This window comes from Furipterus horrens, unplaced genomic scaffold (genome assembly GCF_987537825.1).
Source record: "Furipterus horrens unplaced genomic scaffold, mFurHor1.1.pri manual_scaffold_7, whole genome shotgun sequence".
Lineage (NCBI taxonomy): Eukaryota > Metazoa > Chordata > Mammalia > Chiroptera > Furipteridae > Furipterus > Furipterus horrens.
The window spans coordinates 2,056,488-2,075,437 of NW_028327177.1; the positions used below are offsets into that span (position 1 = coordinate 2,056,488).

Sequence of the window (18,950 nt, forward strand, 5' to 3'; positions counted from 1 at the left end):
CACCATGAGCGTCCCCGATTACATGCAGTGTGCCGAGGACCACCAGACACTCCTCGTGGTGGTCCAGCCCGTGGGGGTCGTCTCAGAGGAGAACTTCTTCCGGATCTACAAGAGGATTTCCTCCGTGAGCCAGATCAGCGTGCGGGACTCCCAGCGCGTGCTGTACATCCGCTACCGGCACCACTATCCCCCCGAGAACAACGAGTGGGGCGACTTCCAGACCCACCGCAAAGTCGTGGGCCTCGTCACCATCACGGACTGCTGCTCGGCCAAGGACTGGCCGCAGACCTTTGAGAAGTTCCACATGCAGAAGGAGATCTACGGCTCCACGCTCTACGACTCCAGGCTCTTCGTCTTCGGGCTGCAGGGGGAGGTCGCCGAGCAGCCGCGCACGGACGTGGCCTTCTACCCCAGCTACGAGGACTGCCCGACCGTGGAGAAGAGGGTCGAGGACTTCATCGAGTCGCTCTTCATCGTGCTCGAGTCCAAGCGTCTGGACAGGACCCCAGACAAGTCCGGGGATAAGACCCCTCTGCTCTGCGTCCCCTTTGAGAAGAAGGACTTCGTCGGGCTGGACACAGACAGCAGGTGAGTTTCCCAGAGGCCTGGCGCCCTTGCTCCGTCCTTGGGCTGCTTCCTGACATCGGGCAGGGGCTCGGGGGGGACTCTGTTGCAGCAGCGGGTGGACGGGGCGGCTCATTTGTGTTCAGACTGGAAAGCCACTCCCGGCCAAGTAGCTCAGTTGTTAAGAGTGTTGTCTGGAAGCCCTGGCTGCCGTGGCTCAGTGGATTGAGCGTCGGCCTGCGAGCCAAGTGTCTCTGGTTCAATCCCCAGTCAGGGCACGTGACTAGGTTGCACGTCAGATCCCCTGTCGGGCGTGCGAGTGAGAGGCAACCACACAGTGATGTTTCTCTCCCTCTCTTTCTCCTTTCCCCTCTCTCTCTCGAAAAAAAAAATTACATAAACAAAAAAATAAATTATTTAAAAAACAAAGAGTGTCGTCCTGACATGCCAGGCTGTGCGTTCAGGCCCTGGTCAGGGCACTTAAAGAACTGGCCAGTGAAGGGTAAGCAAGTGGAGCAACAAAAATCAGTGTTTCTCTCTCTTTCTTCCTCTTAAAAAAAAAGCAAATCAATAAATTAAAAAAAAAGAAGATAGCCTTTGCTTAAGGGAAATCCTTTCAGGGTTACTGTATTCACTTACCCCCCCTTTCAGCTGGGACCCCCAGTGGGACCCCGGGAACTGCTCTCCAGTACGGCTGCCACGGCCCCTGTGGCTCTCGAGCACCAGAGAGAGGGGCTGGTTGGAGCTGAGATGTGCTGTAAGTAAGACGCACGTCAGGTTTGGAGACTTAGGACAGAAGAACTAATGTGAAACGTGTTATTAATAGTTTCATATTGATTAATGTCAGAACGACAATATTTTACATAGATTAAATTATTAAAATCAGTTTCAAGTATTTATTTTTTTCCTATTTTACTTATTTACTTTTTAGAGCGGGGAAGGGAGGGAGAAAGAGAGAAACATTGATATGAGGGAGAAACATCAGTTGGCTGCCTCTTGCATGTGCCCCGACAGGGGACCAAACCCGCAACCTCGGCATGTGCCCTGACCAGGAGTGGCAGCGGTGACCTTTTGCTTTGCAGGGACCACACCCAGCCAACTGAGCCACGCTGGTGAGGGCTTATTGTTTACTGTTTAAAATGTGGCACCTGGGAAACTTAACTGTACTTATGTGGCTCGCAGTTTGTTCTTATTGGACAGTGCTGCCCAGAACACAGTTCGGGGCTCGTTCAGCGTCACCCCTTGGATTTATAGAGGAGGGGCTGCCTTTGGAGAGGCAGCAGAACTGGGTGCCAGCTCAGCTGGAGGCGCACCCATGGCCCCTGCCTCCCAGGCCGGGCCCTGAGCACGGGTCAGGCCCCATCTGCCCTCCCGGTAGCCCCGGGGTCAGGTCCAGGACGCCAGGAGCACCAGCAGGGGCCTCCCGGAGAGCCGCAGTCTGCAGCGCGGGGTGCGCTGGGCAGAGCAGGAGGAGGTCAGTGCTCACGTTTTTCTTACGGTTGAGCTGACAGCTTCGCTCTGCGCCAGAACTGCAGATGAGTTCTTCTGGGCCCTTCCACCCCGCCTCTGCTCTGTGTCCCCCATTGCTGCTGTGGCACCTGTCAGCAGCAGAGGACGAGATGCAAGCCCGGACGCAGCGGTTCGCCAACAGGGGTCCCCCTGCTAGGGAGAGTGCGGGGTAGCCGTGCCCCTTTGGCTTTGTGCCTCGGGCGCCCTGTCCCCTCCGTCCTCTGTAGACCTCGCGTGATGGCCTCACAGGTGAGGAGGCAGTGACGTGAGGGCCTGCTGCGCATCGGCGCTCAGTGTGTCTCCTGAGTTGACCTAAGGGCAAACACTACCTTCCTGATTGTTGGTGAGTTGCTGGACAAAATGTCACAGAATTAAGAAAGAATTGTCCCAGTCCAGCCCTGTAGTGACAAGCACAGAGTAGCCCAAGTCAGACCTGAGTACAGTCCCTGGCAGGGTCTGGAGTAATTTTTATTCCTTCACCCGGACGTGTGTGAGTGCTGAGTGCAGGACAAGGCATGTCACAGTCGCATTAATTATCGGGGTGGCCCGTGACCACATGCCGGTGCTGCCCCCTGCGCCGCGGAGCTGAGGTGGCAGGTGAGGGGCCTGGGCAGCTGCCGACGGCAGGGCGGCTCGTCCTGCCCGGTCGCCCCATGTCACCACAGCCTGCCGGCTGGCGGGCGCAGGCCCTGGGAGAGTGCCTGAAGGCCCGGAGCAGCCTGGGCAGGCACCTCCCGTCGTCCCTGGGCCGGTGCCTCCTCCCCGGCTGCAGGCGGCAGTGGTGACCGACCGCCTGTGCCCATCGCCTCCCTGGCCTTGAGGCTGCAGACCCACAGAGAATCCCTGCTCGCAACTCGGTGGGCGTAGGGACCGTTGCGGGCCTCCTGCCTGGCGTGCGCTGGCTGGTAACGCAGGCACGTGTTTGCGGAGAGCCTCCCTGCGCCGGCGTGGCCTGAGGCCTCGGGAGCCCAGCGGCACATGGGACCGCTCCTGGCGGCCCGCTCTGCCCTCATCGTGGTCCAGACGCGCAGCCTGCACTTGGACGCCAGGGGGAGGCCAGAGACGCCGAGCCAGGCGTGCTCCTGCGGTCACGGTTAACCCGCCGTGGCCCTCCCTGCTCCGCGGGCTCCCCTCTGACCATGCTCCCTGGCTCACCTGCAGCCCTGGGTAGGAGTGACGCGGCGTCCCGCCGGGAACACGGGTGGGTTTTACAGCGCAAAGGGAGCGGCCTAGAAGCAGGTTCCATTGCGGTGGGGCGCCCTGACCCCGCCCAGGCTCGCTGGCAGAAGCCGCACGGGGCGGGGACCTTCCCACACGCCGCGGCCCCAGCCCCGTCTGAGCCGTGGTGCGTCCCATACGTGGAGGGTTGTAGCCGTCGAAGTTTTTTTGTTCTTGTGTGTTTCTAATTTTGCTTGTTCCTCTTTCTTTTCTTTTCTTTCCTTCTTCTCTCGTACTGCCCTGTGAGTGTGGTGTTGGGTCTGAAAAGGTAGGCCGTGAGCGCGTGGCGTGGACCGCGGCTGGGCTCCCCCCCCTTGCCGCCCCCCGTCGCCCCGCTGCTGACACACAGCCTGCTGCTGCCTCGGCCCCGCGCTGTCCCGGTCACCCTTTTCTTTCCTAATTCCCTTTGGATTGTAGCTTTTCAGCACGTAACCCACTGGGGTGTGAGCTCTGTGGAAGCACTTGCTTGGGGACCGTGTTTGGTTTTCCGTAGTGTCTGGCCCGATGAGCCCTTACTAATTTTTGCTTTGTTGGAGGAGGTGAGGCGCTGCATGGTTGCGGCGGCTGCGGAGGCTGTCCCATGCGCTGTGGGGCTGGGGCGGGCGGAGACCGCAGCACCCGGCTTGCTGCTGGCTGTGGCCTGGGCGCGCCCCGCGTGTGGCTCTTGGCTGCCGCTGGGCGGTGTGCATGGCGGTGCTTCTCGGCTGCGGCCCCCAGCCGAGGATGCTGCTGGAGGGGGCGGCCGCTGGGCTTTCTCTTGCCTTCGCCTGGAGCATGCCACGGGCCCCCTTCGCGACTCCCCTTCGTGAAGGGGCGTACACTTCTCTAAAACGGACACTGGCCTCTGCCCCCTTCGCGAGGGCAGCTTCCTGAGGTGTCGGGAACATAGGTCTCCCCGTACAGAGCCGGTCCCTTTGGGTCCCGTGGACACGAGGACCTCTTATCGGCCGCGGTGCCCATGCTCCTGCAGCCAGGAGGCGTCCAGAGGGCCCCACGCGTGTCACCCGCCACAGCCTTGGCTCTGAGCCCTGTGCTGGCAAGGGGTGGCTGTGCTTGTATTTGTTGGGCTGACGTCCAACCCTTAGGGGAAGGAAGGTCGTGGTGTGCAGTGATGAAGCTGCAGCACCCACGGTCAGCCCTGAAGGGACAGTCCTGGTGACCTCGGGCCCATCCCACCTCACGGGGACAGGCTGTGCCACCACCATGTCAGGAGGCCTTGGGGTTCACTGCTTTGGTCCGAACGTGAACAGCATCCTGAGAGTTAAGTCCTTTAGTTTAGGTGCATCTATGAAAGGATTATGTTTTTATGGGATTTTGGTGGTGTGTGTGAGCCTCGCGTGTCCCTCCAAAGTATTTGGATCCATTCTATTTTATATCACTTAAAATATTTTATATTGTTCTGTTGAAGCATATGACCTTAATATGAAAGCCTATGAGCGTATTGAGATGGCTCCTTTTTGTAAAAATTCTGGGTTTTCAAAACACGTTATTGCTGGTCATGCTGATTGTACTTTTTATGTTCGAACATGCCTGGGCCACATCTGGCTACAGCAGTGCGCACCTCTGTGACGTTCCTGCAAAGAGGGAGTAATTTACTTTCCTTGAAGGGTTCAGGCAGGATGCTTTAAAGCGAATTTTAGTCTAACAGGTAGGGAGTGAAATCCATGAAAAAAGCCAAGTCTAATTCAGAATCTACGGGGCTAATGTATTGGTGATGCTTGTAAGCCTCGCTGCGTATTGGAAGGTGAGAATTGTGTTATTAGCGGGGGGAGGAAGATGTGGTGTCGGATACAGATTCATCTGGTCGGCACAGGAGGGCACAGCGGACCCGGGAGCCCAGCCCCGCCCGTGTGAGGGCAGCAAGCGTCGGACCGGCCTCCCTGTGTCCGGCGAAGGCGTCTGGCTTCTCCCCATGCAGGGAGCTGCTCCGGAGCTGTGTGCTGTGTGTGTGAGGGTGTTAGTCTTCTCCGTTATTTTACATCAGGTGAAGGGGAGGGCCCCCACACAGCGTGTCACGTTGACCTCAGGAACTGGGACAGTTAAGTAAGCCTTTTCCCTAGCAGGTCATGTGACACGTGACACATACGTGAGAACCCTTACACTGGGGACTCTGGCTGTGGTTTTGCTCCTTGCTCCTGCCTTCCCTCTTCACGCTCTTTCTCCTCTTCCCACATGCCCTCAGAGAGGTCGTGGACTTGATGGACGGGTTGACGGACACCCAGATAGTAACTAGGCCAGCCTGTTGGAGGGCAGCCGGCCAAGAGCTGGGGCACAGTGTCAGGGCAGGCTTCCTGGTGGAGGAGCGCTCTGCATTAGCAGTGAAGGAGGAGTGAGAGTAGGCAGGCGCGGGGCCACGGGGGGGCCTCCGGCAGGGGCAGCCTGGGCAGAGGCCTGGAGGCTTGCAGGGTAGGGGCTTGGGGGGCTGCCCGGTGCTGAAAAGCTCGAAGGGGTCCCTGTCCTAGAGTTCAGGGTGGGAGGGTGCTCCCCGGGGGAGCGGGGCGCTGGAGAGGGCCTAGTCGTGAAGGGCTTCGGAGGGGCTCGTCTTTGTGGGAAAGTGTGCACAGGGGACAGTGAAGGCGGAGTTCTGGGGTTGGGGGCCGGGACGCGCAGGAGCAGCTCTGCGTACCCGACGACCCATCCATTCGTTCGAACTGTAGTGTCCGGGCAGGAGGGGAGGGTACACAATGCCAAGCAAAAGGTCCTTGCCTGTGGGAGCTTCCGAGTGTCAGAAGGTGATTCAGCACAGAATGTTCTAGGAGCACAGCAGGAGCTCCTATCCCACTGTGCAGCGGCTAGAGGCAGGGGAGGCTTTCCTGAGAAGCTGGCAGTCACACTGAGCCCGGAGGGGAGAGGGGAGCAGTGAGGCAGAGGGCCAGGTAGCGCCTGAGGTCGCAGGGGACCCTGACACAGCAGCGAGGCGCTTGAGTGTGGAGAGTTGTGGGAGGGCTATGTGGGCCGTGTGTGTGTGTGTGTGTGTGTGTGCGCGCGCGCGCGCGCGTACGTGCGTGACTGTGTGAGTATGTGTGTGCGCGTGCGTGGGGGTGTGTGTGCGTGCGGCGTGTGTGTGCGCGCGCATGTGCGTGTGTGTGGCAGGGACTGAGGACAGCGTGTTAGAAGGCTGTTGAGGTGACCGGTGGGGGAGACAGATGACTGTGTCCGGTTGGGGATGGCAGAGGTGGTACTTTCTTAGGGGGAGGGCTTCTTCATGGGGCCGTTGTCAGACTGCCTGTGGCCAGAGGAACACAAACAGAAGCTGGGGTGTCCTCTTCTCCCCCCTCTGCCTTATGTGGGGACCTCAGTTCATCCACTGTTTGGAACAGAGAAGCTAGATTCCAGGGCAGCCAAAGAGTTTGTTGAGCTCATTAGTGTTAGATCTGATGGGCTATAACTTTGTATGGAGATATGTCTGAATAACATTAACTTAGCTAGAAAACTTACGTAGTGTGCTTTCATAGAGAAAACTTAATACAGCTGTGACTTTTCTTAAAATGTTGTATCTCCTAATATATTTAATAATCAAAAGAGTAGGATTATTTAAAAATAATAACAGAGGATTTTGGTGTTGTTTCTTTGGTTTCCGAGTTGACATGGGGTTAGAAGCCTTTGCATTATTTAATAGCACGTCCTCGCCAGTTTTAAAGAGCTGCCCGTGCCCAGGCCTGCCCCTCTGAATGCGTTATCAAAGCTTGCCCTGAAATATAAAACTCTTGTTTGCAAAAGCCAAATGCTTGGCTTACGATAGGCAGCATAGCTCTCTTTATAAAATAATAATAGGCTTGAAGTTAAGAAAGTGGAAGATAATTGAATTTTTAAAAAGCTGAAGCAGACTTTCCTATGCCAGTGTTGTGATTGGCATATTTGAAAAGAAAAATCCTGTTCTAATATTGTCTGTGTGGAATCCATGACGAAAGTCGTGGCTGCCTATTGCATTGGAACAATAACGTGGCAGCCTGGTGTGAAGGCAGGGCCCCTGCAGCTCACATCTGGCCGTGCTGATTGTCGGTTCCCCAGCTCACACCTGGCCGTGCCGGTTGCCGGTTCCCCAGCTCACATCTGGCCGTGCCGGTTGCTGGCTCCCCAGCTCACATCTGGCCGTGCCAGTTCCCAGTTTCCTAGCTCACACCTGGCCGTGCTGGTTGCCGGTTCCCCAGCTCACACCTGGCCGTGCTGGTTGCCGGTTCCCCAGCTCACATCTGGCCGTGCCGGTTGCTGGCTCCCCAGCTCACACCTGGCCGTGCCGGTTGCCAGTTTCCCAGCTGACATCTGGCCGTGCTGGTTGTCGGTTCCCCAGCTCACATCTGGCCGTGCCGGTTGCCAGTTTCCCAGCTCACACCTGGCCTTGCCGGTTGCCGGTTCCCCAGCTCACACCTGGCCTTGCCGGTTGCCAGTTTCCCAGCTGACATCTGGCTGTGCTGGTTGCTGGCTTTCAGTGAGAGAGCCTTGGGTTGCCTTTGTAGCAGTTCTTGCAGTGAGAGGGCTGCACACTTGGCCAGTGTGCTGCGGGGGCAGAAGTTGGTCGCCAGCGGTGACGCGTCTGCATGCACTTGCCTTTCAGACATTACAAGAAGCGGTGCCAAGGGCGCATGCGGAAGCACGTGGGGGACCTGTGCCTGCAGGCGGGCATGCTGCAGGACTCCCTGGTGCACTACCACATGTCCGTGGAGCTGCTCCGCTCCGTGAACGACTTCCTGTGGCTCGGAGGTAAGATTGTCGGGTGAAGGTGATCAGATATGTGGTTATACAACTGTGGTTTGAAAGAAAAGAAAACAAACAATGGCTCTGAAACAAAGGACAAGGGAGAAGCAGCAGGCGGCCTGCTGGGTGCTGTGGGCAGTTGCTGGGCAGCTTCTTGGCCTTGCCTCCTGCACCCCCCACCCAGGCCCGCGCCTAGACCCGCGGGAGCACACTGGCTCCTTGGTCCTCTGCTTAGAATGCCGTTCCCCGGCACCCACCTCTTACACCCATTCTTCACAGATAAGCAAGGTGTGTGTGTGTCCAGAGGGTGGAATAGACGTAAAAAGCAATGAAGTACTGATACCGCTCCCACACGGACGAACCTTGATAATGTCATGTTAGGTCGAAGGAGCCAGGCATGAAAGGCGCATGTTGTGGGATTCCAGTGACCCAAATGTCTAGACAGGTGGACCCAGCGAGGTGGCGAGGCGGTGACTGCTTGCCGGGAGCTGGGCGGAGGGGCGATGGGGGCGGACTGCTCGGGACGGGGTTTCTCTTTGGGGTGATGGAGGCTCTCTGGGGTTAGATAGTGGTGATAGTTGCACAGCTGTGCAGATACTCACAGCCACGGAGTCGTGCACTTCTGTGTGGATGAGTTTTATGGTATGTGAGTTATAGCTCTGTTAACAAAACTAAAAAACGGAAAAAAAAAAGTGTACTTCAAAGGGTAGCCTTTCCTGACCCCACTAGGTAGTAGGTGCCTGCAGCATCTCGTACCAAACTCTGTCTGTATGTTCTAAAAGTGCTTGTTAAGTAACTGTGTGAGCAGGGACTAACATGGGCTCCGTCCTGGGAGAAGGTGGCGTATCTGTCAGCCACTTAGCATACCTGCCAGCCAGAATGAAGGAATGCAGAAAGCACTTCATCACAAGTTTAACTGTGCTGTAGAACATAGTGAGGATCAGAAATACTTAGTGTGGCGTTCAGTGTCATGACTTGGCTTCTAAGGGAGAACAGGAGATAAAAGTGGGAAAGAAAAGAGGAACAGATAAAGGGTTAAGCAGGGTGAGAAGGAAAACGTGAGTTTTACGTAGCTTTCTTGAAGGAGACGTCTAGACATAGTTATTGAGCTGATGAGGGGCCGCTGACTTTATTAATTGCTCTTCTCTGTTTTCCGTTCCCAGCTGCCCTTGAAGGGTTATGTTCAGCCTCTGTCATCTGTCACTATCCTGGTGGGACCGGTGGCAAGACTGGATCTCGGAGGTTCCAGGGGGGCTCCCTTCCCGCGGAGGCAGCCAACAGACATCGGCCAGGTGAGCGCTGCCAGGCCCCTGGCCTGGACGTGGTCACGGTCCTCACGCAAGCCCCAGTCAGGACGACGTCTGCTCTGAGCGCAGCCTGGCTGACGTTTAAAGCACGTGTAGCATCTGCGGAGGCAGAGATCCTGCACATGAGGCGTCTCCCTCTGGTTTAATTGAGCACTTCCCAATCTTACTGCATCTTATGAATAATATTAATGGGTTGCAATGATTGGTTGACTTCTGGTCACTTGGATAAATTTCATTAGACTGACTTTGAAGTTCTATGTGTCTGTTTTCTTCATAATTTCTGTGTATTCAGTGAAGCTAATCCCAGAGGTTAGTTTTACTTTTTTATTTGATTTTAAAGTTTTATTTTTTAGAGAGAGAGGAAGGGTGGGAGAAAGAGAGGGAGAGAAACATGGCTGCAACAGAGGCACAGCAGTCGGTTGCGTCTTGTACGCACCAGAGGTTAGTTTTAACAGCTCATGCATCTTCCTCTCCCGGGGGATGAAATTTCTCCTAATGAGTTAAATCAGTTAGCACTGATGAAGCATGAAACAGCCTTGGAGGAGGAGACTCACACATGCTTGTTGAATGGACTTGCCTGTAATGCTTCAAGATGTAGTTGTCACATGGTGTAGGTCACAAAGGTAATAACGAAGAATGCAGAGGTCAAGGCTAGACTCAGAACTGCTGGGCTCTTCTGTGAGATTTGTAGACGTGTTTCCCTGCAGAGAGAAGCCTGCAGTGGGTCACGCGTCTCCCTGTGGCCTGAGGGCTGCGCATGGAGCCTGCCCGCTGAGGCGCTGGAGACCTTTTAGAGCAACGCTGCGCTTTCCCCTTGCCAAACGTAGGCAAAAAAAGCTTCTCTCTGGCTGGAAAAGCTGCCTTGTCTGCAGAAGAGAAATGTCTTTTTTTAGCTTTGCAGAAGAACTTGGGAACTTTTTCCCATTGAAGGCAGTCTCTGGGGGAATGCCCTGTGAGGCCCAGGGGAGAGCTGGGGGCGCCATGCTCACCTCAGGGGGGGAACCACCTCCCTGCTGGTCAAGCCAGATAGACTCCACAGCCATTGCCAGGCCTGGCCGCAGGCAGGACGCGTGCGGGCTTGACCTCGCACGTTCATGTCAAGGTGACCAGTGGGTAGTGGCAGCCTCTTCCATCAGGAATTTGTGGCCTCTGCTGTCTTGAGGTGAGGACCCGGCAAACCGATTATTTAACCTCCTCCCTTGAAATTGTATCTGGGGGTCCTTTTCCGGAGGGAAAACAGCCGAGGTACAGATGGAGGGCGTTGTTCGCCTCTCCGCGCTTCGATTCCCCGTCCGCCCGGTGGGAGAGTGCTGGTGGTCCGTACCCCAGAGGGTGCTTGTGACGGTGGAGTGAGAGGCACGTATACACGCCCGGCATTAGGCAAACGTGAGCAGCTGTCAGTACTGTTGACACTGGTGAGATGAGTGCATGAAGGGTGTTGAAAGACTCGGTCTCATCCAGATGACGTGGTTTTCATGTAGGTTTCCTTGGAGAAAAGGGAATGTTTTTCCACTTAAAGTTGTGTTACCTTAGTTTCAAAAGAATTCTGTATTCTTTTCCTCTTTTAATTTTTCATTCTTCTGTTTTAATTTTTAAAAAGCTTTTACTTTCCTAATAATCAGAGGTTTGAGGCCATTAATTATTTTTTGTTTTTCTGGAGACTTGTATATGAGTCTGGAAGTCTGTAATTAATGGACATAGTTTGGTTTATTAAAAAAATCGACAGGACATTCTGCAATCAATCAGAAAGGAAATGCCTGTTGACTAGTAATAGTTTCTCCTTTATGGTTATTTCTACTGCTTTGTCTTAATTTATGAACAGTAACCACCATCGTCATCACTGTTAAACAGCTGGGGCTTCCCTGGCCCCTTCTGTAGGCCGGCGCTGTGCCAGGTGCCTTCCTGCGCGGTGTCCCTCCCCGCGGGCGTTGGAGGGCAGGCGCCAGCCCCTCCGCTTGGCAGCCGGGGGATCGAGGTTTGAAGGCTGAGCTGGCTTGACCCCAGCCTTGCAGCTGCCGGGGGCAGACCCAGCTTTGACCGCAGGTTGGTTGGTGGCACGGTTGGCTTTGCTTGACTGTCCGTCTCCCGCTGACCGGCTGTTGGGACTCCTGTGCGCCCACCAGAGAGAGGCTGCAGAGGCCTTCGAAGGGGGCGTGGCCGGGAGAATGCAGGACAGTGGCAGGGGTCACGTTCATGGGTTTATTTTCACAAAATGTTTTAATCTCAGCAAATAACCTAAAATATCCATGTGCTGAACTTCAACTTGGTGAGCACTAAAAACAAAACATTAAAAGAATTATTATGCAAAAGAGAAGTGGATTTTGAAAATCCAACCATTGCTAATGACTTAACCCTTTTTTTTCTCAGTGATGCTGGTTGAGAGGAAACATTTTAAGAACTGAATTGGTTGTATCTGGTCTTAGGAAAGGAAGAAAAGATTAAGTCAGTGAGTGCTGAGAGAAAGTAAGAATCTATACTTTTTTTTTCCTGATGATGAGTATATGTTTTATGGAACTTGGGACTTTCTCCGCTGTGTTTTTATGACCCAAGTGTATTTCCTCATTTGTGACGTTAGGGCGATGCCACTTCCATGGATGACTGTGACAATTGGCTACCATGTCTGTAAAGCTCCTCAGAGGTGCTTAGTAAGCATGCGCCGTGGCCGAAAAGTCACCTGCCACTTTCCCGTTACCGAGGGAATGAACGGGGAGCCTCGTGCTGTTCTAATGTGAACCAGCATTTTTGTATTTCAACAGGATTGTATGATTTATAGTCCCCAGCCCAGTGGGAAGTAGTTTGCAAGACACTTGGGCGTTGGAGGAATGCCAGTGCTCACGTCGAGGGCCAGTGCAGAGCTGGTGGCGCGGGGCTGAGCAGGGGGCGCTGGGAGGGCCTTTCCCGGGCCTGTCTCCCGGAGCTCGGAAGGAGCAGCTCCTTTCTGCTCTAGCGTCGTTCCTGTGAGCCTGCGTCTTTTGTCTGTACTCTGCAGCGGGAAAGATTGACAGTAAGTACCGCAGGCCGCCTGCCCGAAGCCGAGTGCTGCAGGGGCTCGCTCGCCGCTGGCGAGGGGCGCTGGCCGTCCCGGCCCGGGAGACCCTGCGTGCCGGCGGCCCCATCCTCTCCCGCAGCCGGAGAGCCTCTGCTGGCCGCGGGGCGCTGCTGCCCTCCCGGGAGCCAGCTCCCGGGCTTGCGAGACTTAACCACAGTCCTTCTGTGTGACTTCTGTGTCTGGATACCGGGAAGAATTATTTTGGTTATAGCTTATTTTGATTCTGTCACCTTGGCCAAAGCATTGCAGACAGGCTGTGTGAACAGTGGCAGAACCGGGCCTGCCTTCCGGCATCAGAGACCAGCCAGCCATGATTTCGTAAAAAGACAGGCGGCGTCTGTGGGCGCCTGAGCAGGAAAACCCTGTCCCAGTCCCTGGGTGGCGGAGCCCTGTCCACGTCAGGTACCAGGAGGGGGCTGGCTTGGGTTTGAGCCCCGCGGCCCCTGTAGCCACTCAGGGAGTCCGTTCTTCCCTTGTCGGTGAACTGGGGATGCTGATGCCTGCCTGGTAGGACTGCACTGGGGGCTTTAGAGAGATGTCCGTCGCGTGACGTGTTCAGCCGTCTCGTGGAAGGCCTCATGAACTTGAGCTAGTGTTTTGTATGGAGCCAGCATTTTATGGTCTTTGCCAGTGACTAAGGAATTAAAATAGTAAATAGCTTATGAAGAAAGATCCAGTTAAGTGACTGAGATACTTGAGGAAGATCGTTGGTTCCTGCCCTCGCAATTCAGCGGCAGCGTCACAGACGCGGCCGTGATCCAGTCATCCCGAACCTGCTCGAAGCTCAGGGTTATCTGTGAATTAGAGCCTGTTGGGGGCTAAGGGGACCTGACAGTGACATTCCTGTGTCCTCCGCCAGCCACCGGAGAGAAGAGAGACCAGACCGGGCAGGGGGAGATCCCCGTGACTGTTCTCACTGACAAAGCCACCTCATCCATGAACTTAAGGAGCAGGAATGGGTGCCGTGATACTGTATCCGGGACGGGGCAGACCCCCGGGGCCAGGCAGCGGGCCTTCCGTGAGAGGGCCTACCCGTCACACTGAGGGTGTGAAGGAGCCGGGCTCCTGGGCGTGTCCCGAGGGTGCCAGGCCCCAGGGGGAGGGGTTCCCGTGCCCAGCTGGTCTCCCACCCTCCCTGGACGTGTCACTCCCCCCGTGTGTCAGTGGGGCTGGCGGTGGGCCTGGCTCGGGAGTATGGAGGGAGAGCCTTCCTCCCAGACCACGGATGAGCAGGAGGACGTGTCCCCTGCCCCCAGTGAACAGGGCGTGCTCCCTAGGAACTTGGGAGCGGGGAAGCAAGGATGTCCTTTGGGACTCAGACCGGCGAGGGAATACAGAAGGTAGTGAGAGCAGAGGTTCGTAAATCACCTTCATAGTTAACGTTTAAAGTGCTACCCACTTTTCTAATCATTTTACGTAAAGTAACTTAACCCTTTAATTCTCACAACAGCCCAGCGAGCTATTATTATCCCAGTAATTAGATTATTATCCCAGCTGCACAGATGTCAAGGTGCAGAGAGGGCAAGTCACGTGACCGAGGACCCAGAGCTGGCCCGTGGCGGCGCTGCGGTGGAAACCCTGGCAGTCTGCTGGGCCCCAGACGGGGGCGTGCGGTGGCTCAGCCCCGAGTCTCCGTCCTGTGGGTCCTTTCCTGCCTCCTTTGCCGTGCACGTGCTAGGCCTGCAGTCGTGAGGGGGTCAGTCAAGTCTGTTCCCCCGGAGCCCGACGGTGCCGGGAACTGCGTTTCTGAGCGCACCGAAGTGCCCTGCGCCCGGAGGCTGTCCCGGGGACGCCCTTCCTCCGAGAGTGACTGCTTCCCACGTGGTTGTTACCCGTCCCCGACCCCCCTCCTCTGCCAGCAAGACAGGAAGCCGCCTGAGCCGGCCGAGGGGCAGCAGAGCCCACACCTTACTCTCCCTGGTTAGAGAAGTGAGTGCCTGGCAGAGAGTTTAACTAAAAAGAAAAGGAAAAAAAGGGCTCCCAGAAGTCCAGTTAGATGGTGAAGTCCATTTGGTGAAAAGCTGCCTCTTTTATGGTGGAGCTTTCTCTTCGTGTTTTGAGACACTCGTCTGGCCACTGTGGCTTACAGATCCACCTGGATCTGATGAAGGGAATGCAGAATAGGCCAGGTGGTTTCAGGCTGCACCCTCGGCCCGTGTCGGGCCCGGGAAAGACTTTCACAAGGGAGTGAAATACCCCTGAGTGTTCCGCCATCTCATAAATGTCCCCGTCCCCCCGCCCCAGTCATCACTGACGGGCTGAGTGGTCACATAGCTGAGCAGTGTGATAATGGCTCCGGGATCAAAAGGTTCAGCCCCATTTTACATTTGAAGGGTAGGGCACAGAACAGTATATTTGACGAGGTTTTTCTCTCAACAGGAAGCTTTTAGGGTTATCTGGAGGCGTGTCCTCATGCACATCTGGGGAGCATGACTGCGGCGTCCTGACTCCTCTGAGCTTCGGTCCCCTCATCTGCAGATCAGGGTCCGTCACCCCGTCCACTCGTGCTAGTGGCCTGGCATTGTGCTGGGCGCACAGCCGTGTTCTGTAAACAGCACCTGTTCTTATTATAACTGTGGCTCCTAGGTGACGAGGCATTTTAGTGTGCGTTTAGGAATAGACATGCCAAAAGGGTGGGGGAGGTGGGAGACGGGGACATCTGTCATAGTGTCAGCAGTAAAAACAGAAAGAAATAGAGCCTGCAGCACACCAGGTAGCTCTCAGTAGGACTGTGGCCCTGGGCTCTGTCTGTAGGCGCTTGAATAGACATGCTTTCAGTAGGAGCATCTACTGGGACATAGCTCTTGGAATATTATTCACGTGTTTACAAGTGGTCATAGCTGGTGATAAGCATGTCTTGGAACCAGGACACTGGGTGTGTTTTCCCATCATGGGAACTGCCTCTACAGAGAAGGCTGATCGGAGCTCAGTGACATTGGATCAGTGACCAGGTGCCCAGGGCTTCCCAAGCCTCTTGCGATAATGAAATGAACCGGTTTGCGTTTTAAACTACTACAAAGTTACTTTTTAAAAGTTGGAAATCCTTAATTTGTGAAGTGTGCAGTAATTCATTGTGTGTGTGTGTGTGTGTGAGAGAGAGAGAGACTTTAGGAAGCATGTCGTAAGTTCTGTGCAGCCTCCTGGTACCCCCCCCCCCCCCCCACCGCCGTAACCGTGCTGAGCTGTGGGCATATGTACACAAAGGAGCTGCGATTCCTACTGTGTCCTCTGGCTTGTTTGTTGAAGTGACAGATTCTCATACTTGTTCAAGAAGAATCGGGGTGCATGAGCTTAGAAAGTGGGGAGGCACTCACAACTTGCACAGAGGAAATGGTAGCCTTTTTTCCTTCTAAAGCAAAAAGGCATCGAACTTGTACTGTTATTCAGAATTGCTTTTCTGATCAGATAGAAGTGTCTCAGATTTTTTAAGGCTATGTGAATTATGAAAGATGATTTAGTCATTACCTTTAAAAGCTGTTTTGTTTTCCAAATAAAAGACCATCCTCTGTTCTTTCTTCCAGGGGCACAAGAAGTTCTCATTGACCCAGGTACACCATCTATGTGCTTAGTTTCTTTTGGTTTTTTTTTTTTTTTAAGTGCTTGTTTCATGGCGGTGTGAGTGAATGGCGAAGTGTCTGGGCTGTGATCTTCGGGACGTTCTGATTTAACACGCTGCGTACCGGGGAATTTAAATGCCTTTTAGAAATGATGAGAATTCTTGCCCCCCGTACGCAGTGTGTTAAGTCATGTTAAATCAGAACTGGTAACCAGCCGGTGATTGCTCGGCCCTTGTTTGACGGGGCACCGATTGCTGTGTGTCTTCTGCTGAGACTACTCTCCTCCGGCATGGCTAAGTGAATGCTCTGCAGAACGTGCCTCTGACGTTCTTGGAATGCATGGTGCATGCTCGTCCAGTTAATTCTGACTTTGTTCGCAGTAATGACTTTGCTCTGATCCTATCGTTTATGCTCCTCTCAAGATTAATTTGAATTTTGACTGCATTTCCTATATGTACTCTTAGCACGGAAAGAAATTTTGCATTTTTTACAGCGGTGGGCTTGCTTTTCCCCACTTAACACCTTCTGTGATTAATCCCCTTTACTGCAGTGCCTAATTGTTTTATAATGAGCTCTGTTATTTTCTGGCTTAATCAGAAGCAATGGCAAAGGATAAATGATAGAAAACGGAACCCTGCCGTCCTTTGAGTGCGCTGATCCCATCCCATTGTGTGTCTTGATTCTGGAATGACACGGCTTCAGGTTTGCAGCGTGTTCTGCTCTTACACCGTGGGGAACCCTTTCCCTAGGCTGCTGTCCCGTGGTCCTTTCTCGACAGGGTTTGTGGAACGTGTAGGGGGAGGAAAACGAATGCTTTCTTTCAGGGGACCTGAGCTGCTGGGGACAGACAACTGGAGGGTGGGCCGAGGGTGAGAGACCGCCTCACCCCCGGGAAGGAGACTGATGAACGATGCCGTCGGTGCTGGGTGTACTGGTGTCTGACCGGTCGAGGCTGTGGAGCCTGGTCTGCCTGGTCACGCCCGGCAGGAAGGGCTGCATGTCCGTGTGCCGACGACTTGGCGTGCAGGAGCATTCCACAGATGCTGGTACAGGTCGACGTAGCTTAGGGCTGTCCGGAAAACCAGTCCTCTGTTGAGATTAAGAAAGGACATATATTTTTATTTCTGAAACTTTGCAAAGTAAGGGTGTACAGAGATGAAGTTGAGTTCAGAGCGCTGGGTGAGGAAGGGAGGGTGCTCTGCTTTGTGACCTGGAGGAGTGTCAAGAGGCTGGCGTAGCAGCCGAAGGGGTCAGGGGAGACCAGGGAAACCAGCGATTGGTCTGAGGGTCTCGTCTGCCTTGGTCCCAAGTGAGAAGCATATGGACTTGATCTCTGCTGAGCTGAGGGAGGGCAAGCAAAGCGAGCTGGGATTCTGCGGTGCCCACATCTCTGCTCCCCTGTGGCTTAGACCTCTGCTTGGAGGGGCCTTGGTGTCAGGACTGGCTGGCACACTTCCAGCCATCTCACGGGATTTCCAGTGTCACTCTCTTCATCCCCGTGCCCTCCCCCTGGCAGCTGTGTTGGTGGGGGATCACTTCCCAAGTCCCAGGAGCAGTGGGGCCGATTCTCTGTAGGCTCCAAACCTGAGCAGCGCACGCCTCCTGCGGCGGGAACACGTGCAGCTGCAGAGACGCCCAGGCACGTGCGGCTGCACGGAACGGAGTCCCTCCCATGGAAAAGGCCGGTAGATACCTCCTTTGAAGCAGGCTGTCTCCGCGTGTTGCTGCCTGCTTTCCCCGCAGCCGTGCGGACGGTCAGAAGGACCCGGGTGCCGGCTCCTGGGCCTGCGTCTGACCGCGGCGGCCTGGCCGTTGTGGACGCCCGTGTGCGTCCAGCGGCGGCCGGAGGGAGACGCCTGCGGCCAGTTCCAGTCCGCCTCGCTCCCGCCTGCCTGCTGGTCTCCACGCCGGGGGCGCGCCTTCCGCCTGGGTGAGAAGCGGCCAGCGCCTTTGCTGTGTGAGGGCGCTGCTCCGGGGGGGCCCTCTTTACCTTCTGAGCGGCTTAAGTCCAGCTCACACGTGTCAAGCGTCCAGCCCAGTGGTTTTCCCTCTGTTCCGAGTTGCGCATCCACCGCCGTCGTCTTACGCATTGGCAGTCACGCCCGCGCCCACCCCGCGGTGGAAGGCACGGTGCCCCCCGTCCCCCCAGCGCGTGCTCTCATCGCTTTGCTCACAGCTTCCTCGTGCGTCGTGCATCGGGCGTGTGCAGGGCTGTCTCCCTGTAGCTTCGCCTTGCGCTTCCCGGTGGCCGGTGATAGTATCTCGTCGTTGTGCGCACCGACCGTCGGTTCGCTTTCTTTAGAAAAAGGTCCCTTCAGATCCTTTAGCCACTTTCGAGTTATTTGTCTTTTGTTACTGAGTTTAAGAGCCCTTTTCATATTCTGGGTGCAAGTTCCTATCAGATACACGCTCTCCGCCCTGAGCTGTCTTGTCTCTTTCGTGATGGTGTCCTTTGAGGCACAGCAGTGTTACGTTTGGAGGAAGTCCAGCCTGTGTTCTCTCTGTTGCTGGTGCTTTTTTTGGGGGTGGGGTGTCACACCTGAGCTCAGGTGTTTTATATCAACTTTACATGTAAAGCCCTTGTTATTCCTCGTCTCTGTAGGAGGACGCGCCCCTGGCCTGTGTATGAGCGGCTGAGAGGGAGGAGAGCTTACTGACTGGTTCAAGGTCACGGTGAGGATGGCGGTGTGGGGACTCAAACCCGCGGGCGTGGCTTCAGCCTTGTCCTCTTAACCACCGTACTCTAGTTACTTTTACAGGAGTTATTATTAGAAAATCCTTACTAGGTATTTCCTCATTGGGGCCTCGTCTCTTCATTTCCCTTCCGGAGCTCAGCGTAGGGTTACTTAGGTCGGATGTAGGGGAAGCATTGCCGTCGGTTAATTCTGCATTTCCCTCCTGTGATGATGGCTGCTGGCTGACCCAGCAGGGCCGTGCTCAGTCCTCTTCTGGTCCTCGCAGCACGAGGAGAACCGTGACTGCAGAGGGAACGCTCAAGGAGAGCATTTGATTCCCTTCGCTTTGCCGCCCGTGAGATAAAAAGCCCCGGCG

At 55.2% G+C, this 18,950-nt stretch overlaps 1 protein-coding gene across 1 annotated transcript in view; it reads left to right on the forward strand.

The window, feature by feature from the left end:
- TRAPPC9 (trafficking protein particle complex subunit 9) overlaps positions 1 to 18,950 on the forward strand; it is a 217,326-nt gene continuing 198,376 nt past the window's right edge. The window contains exons 1-4 of the mRNA XM_090283329.1: positions 1 to 588; positions 7,847 to 7,992; positions 9,150 to 9,278; positions 15,864 to 15,890. Coding sequence (XP_090139455.1) covers positions 5 to 588; positions 7,847 to 7,992; positions 9,150 to 9,278; positions 15,864 to 15,890 — 886 coding nt within the window. The 5' untranslated portion in view covers positions 1 to 4. The remainder of the gene's footprint in view (positions 589 to 7,846; positions 7,993 to 9,149; positions 9,279 to 15,863; positions 15,891 to 18,950) is intronic.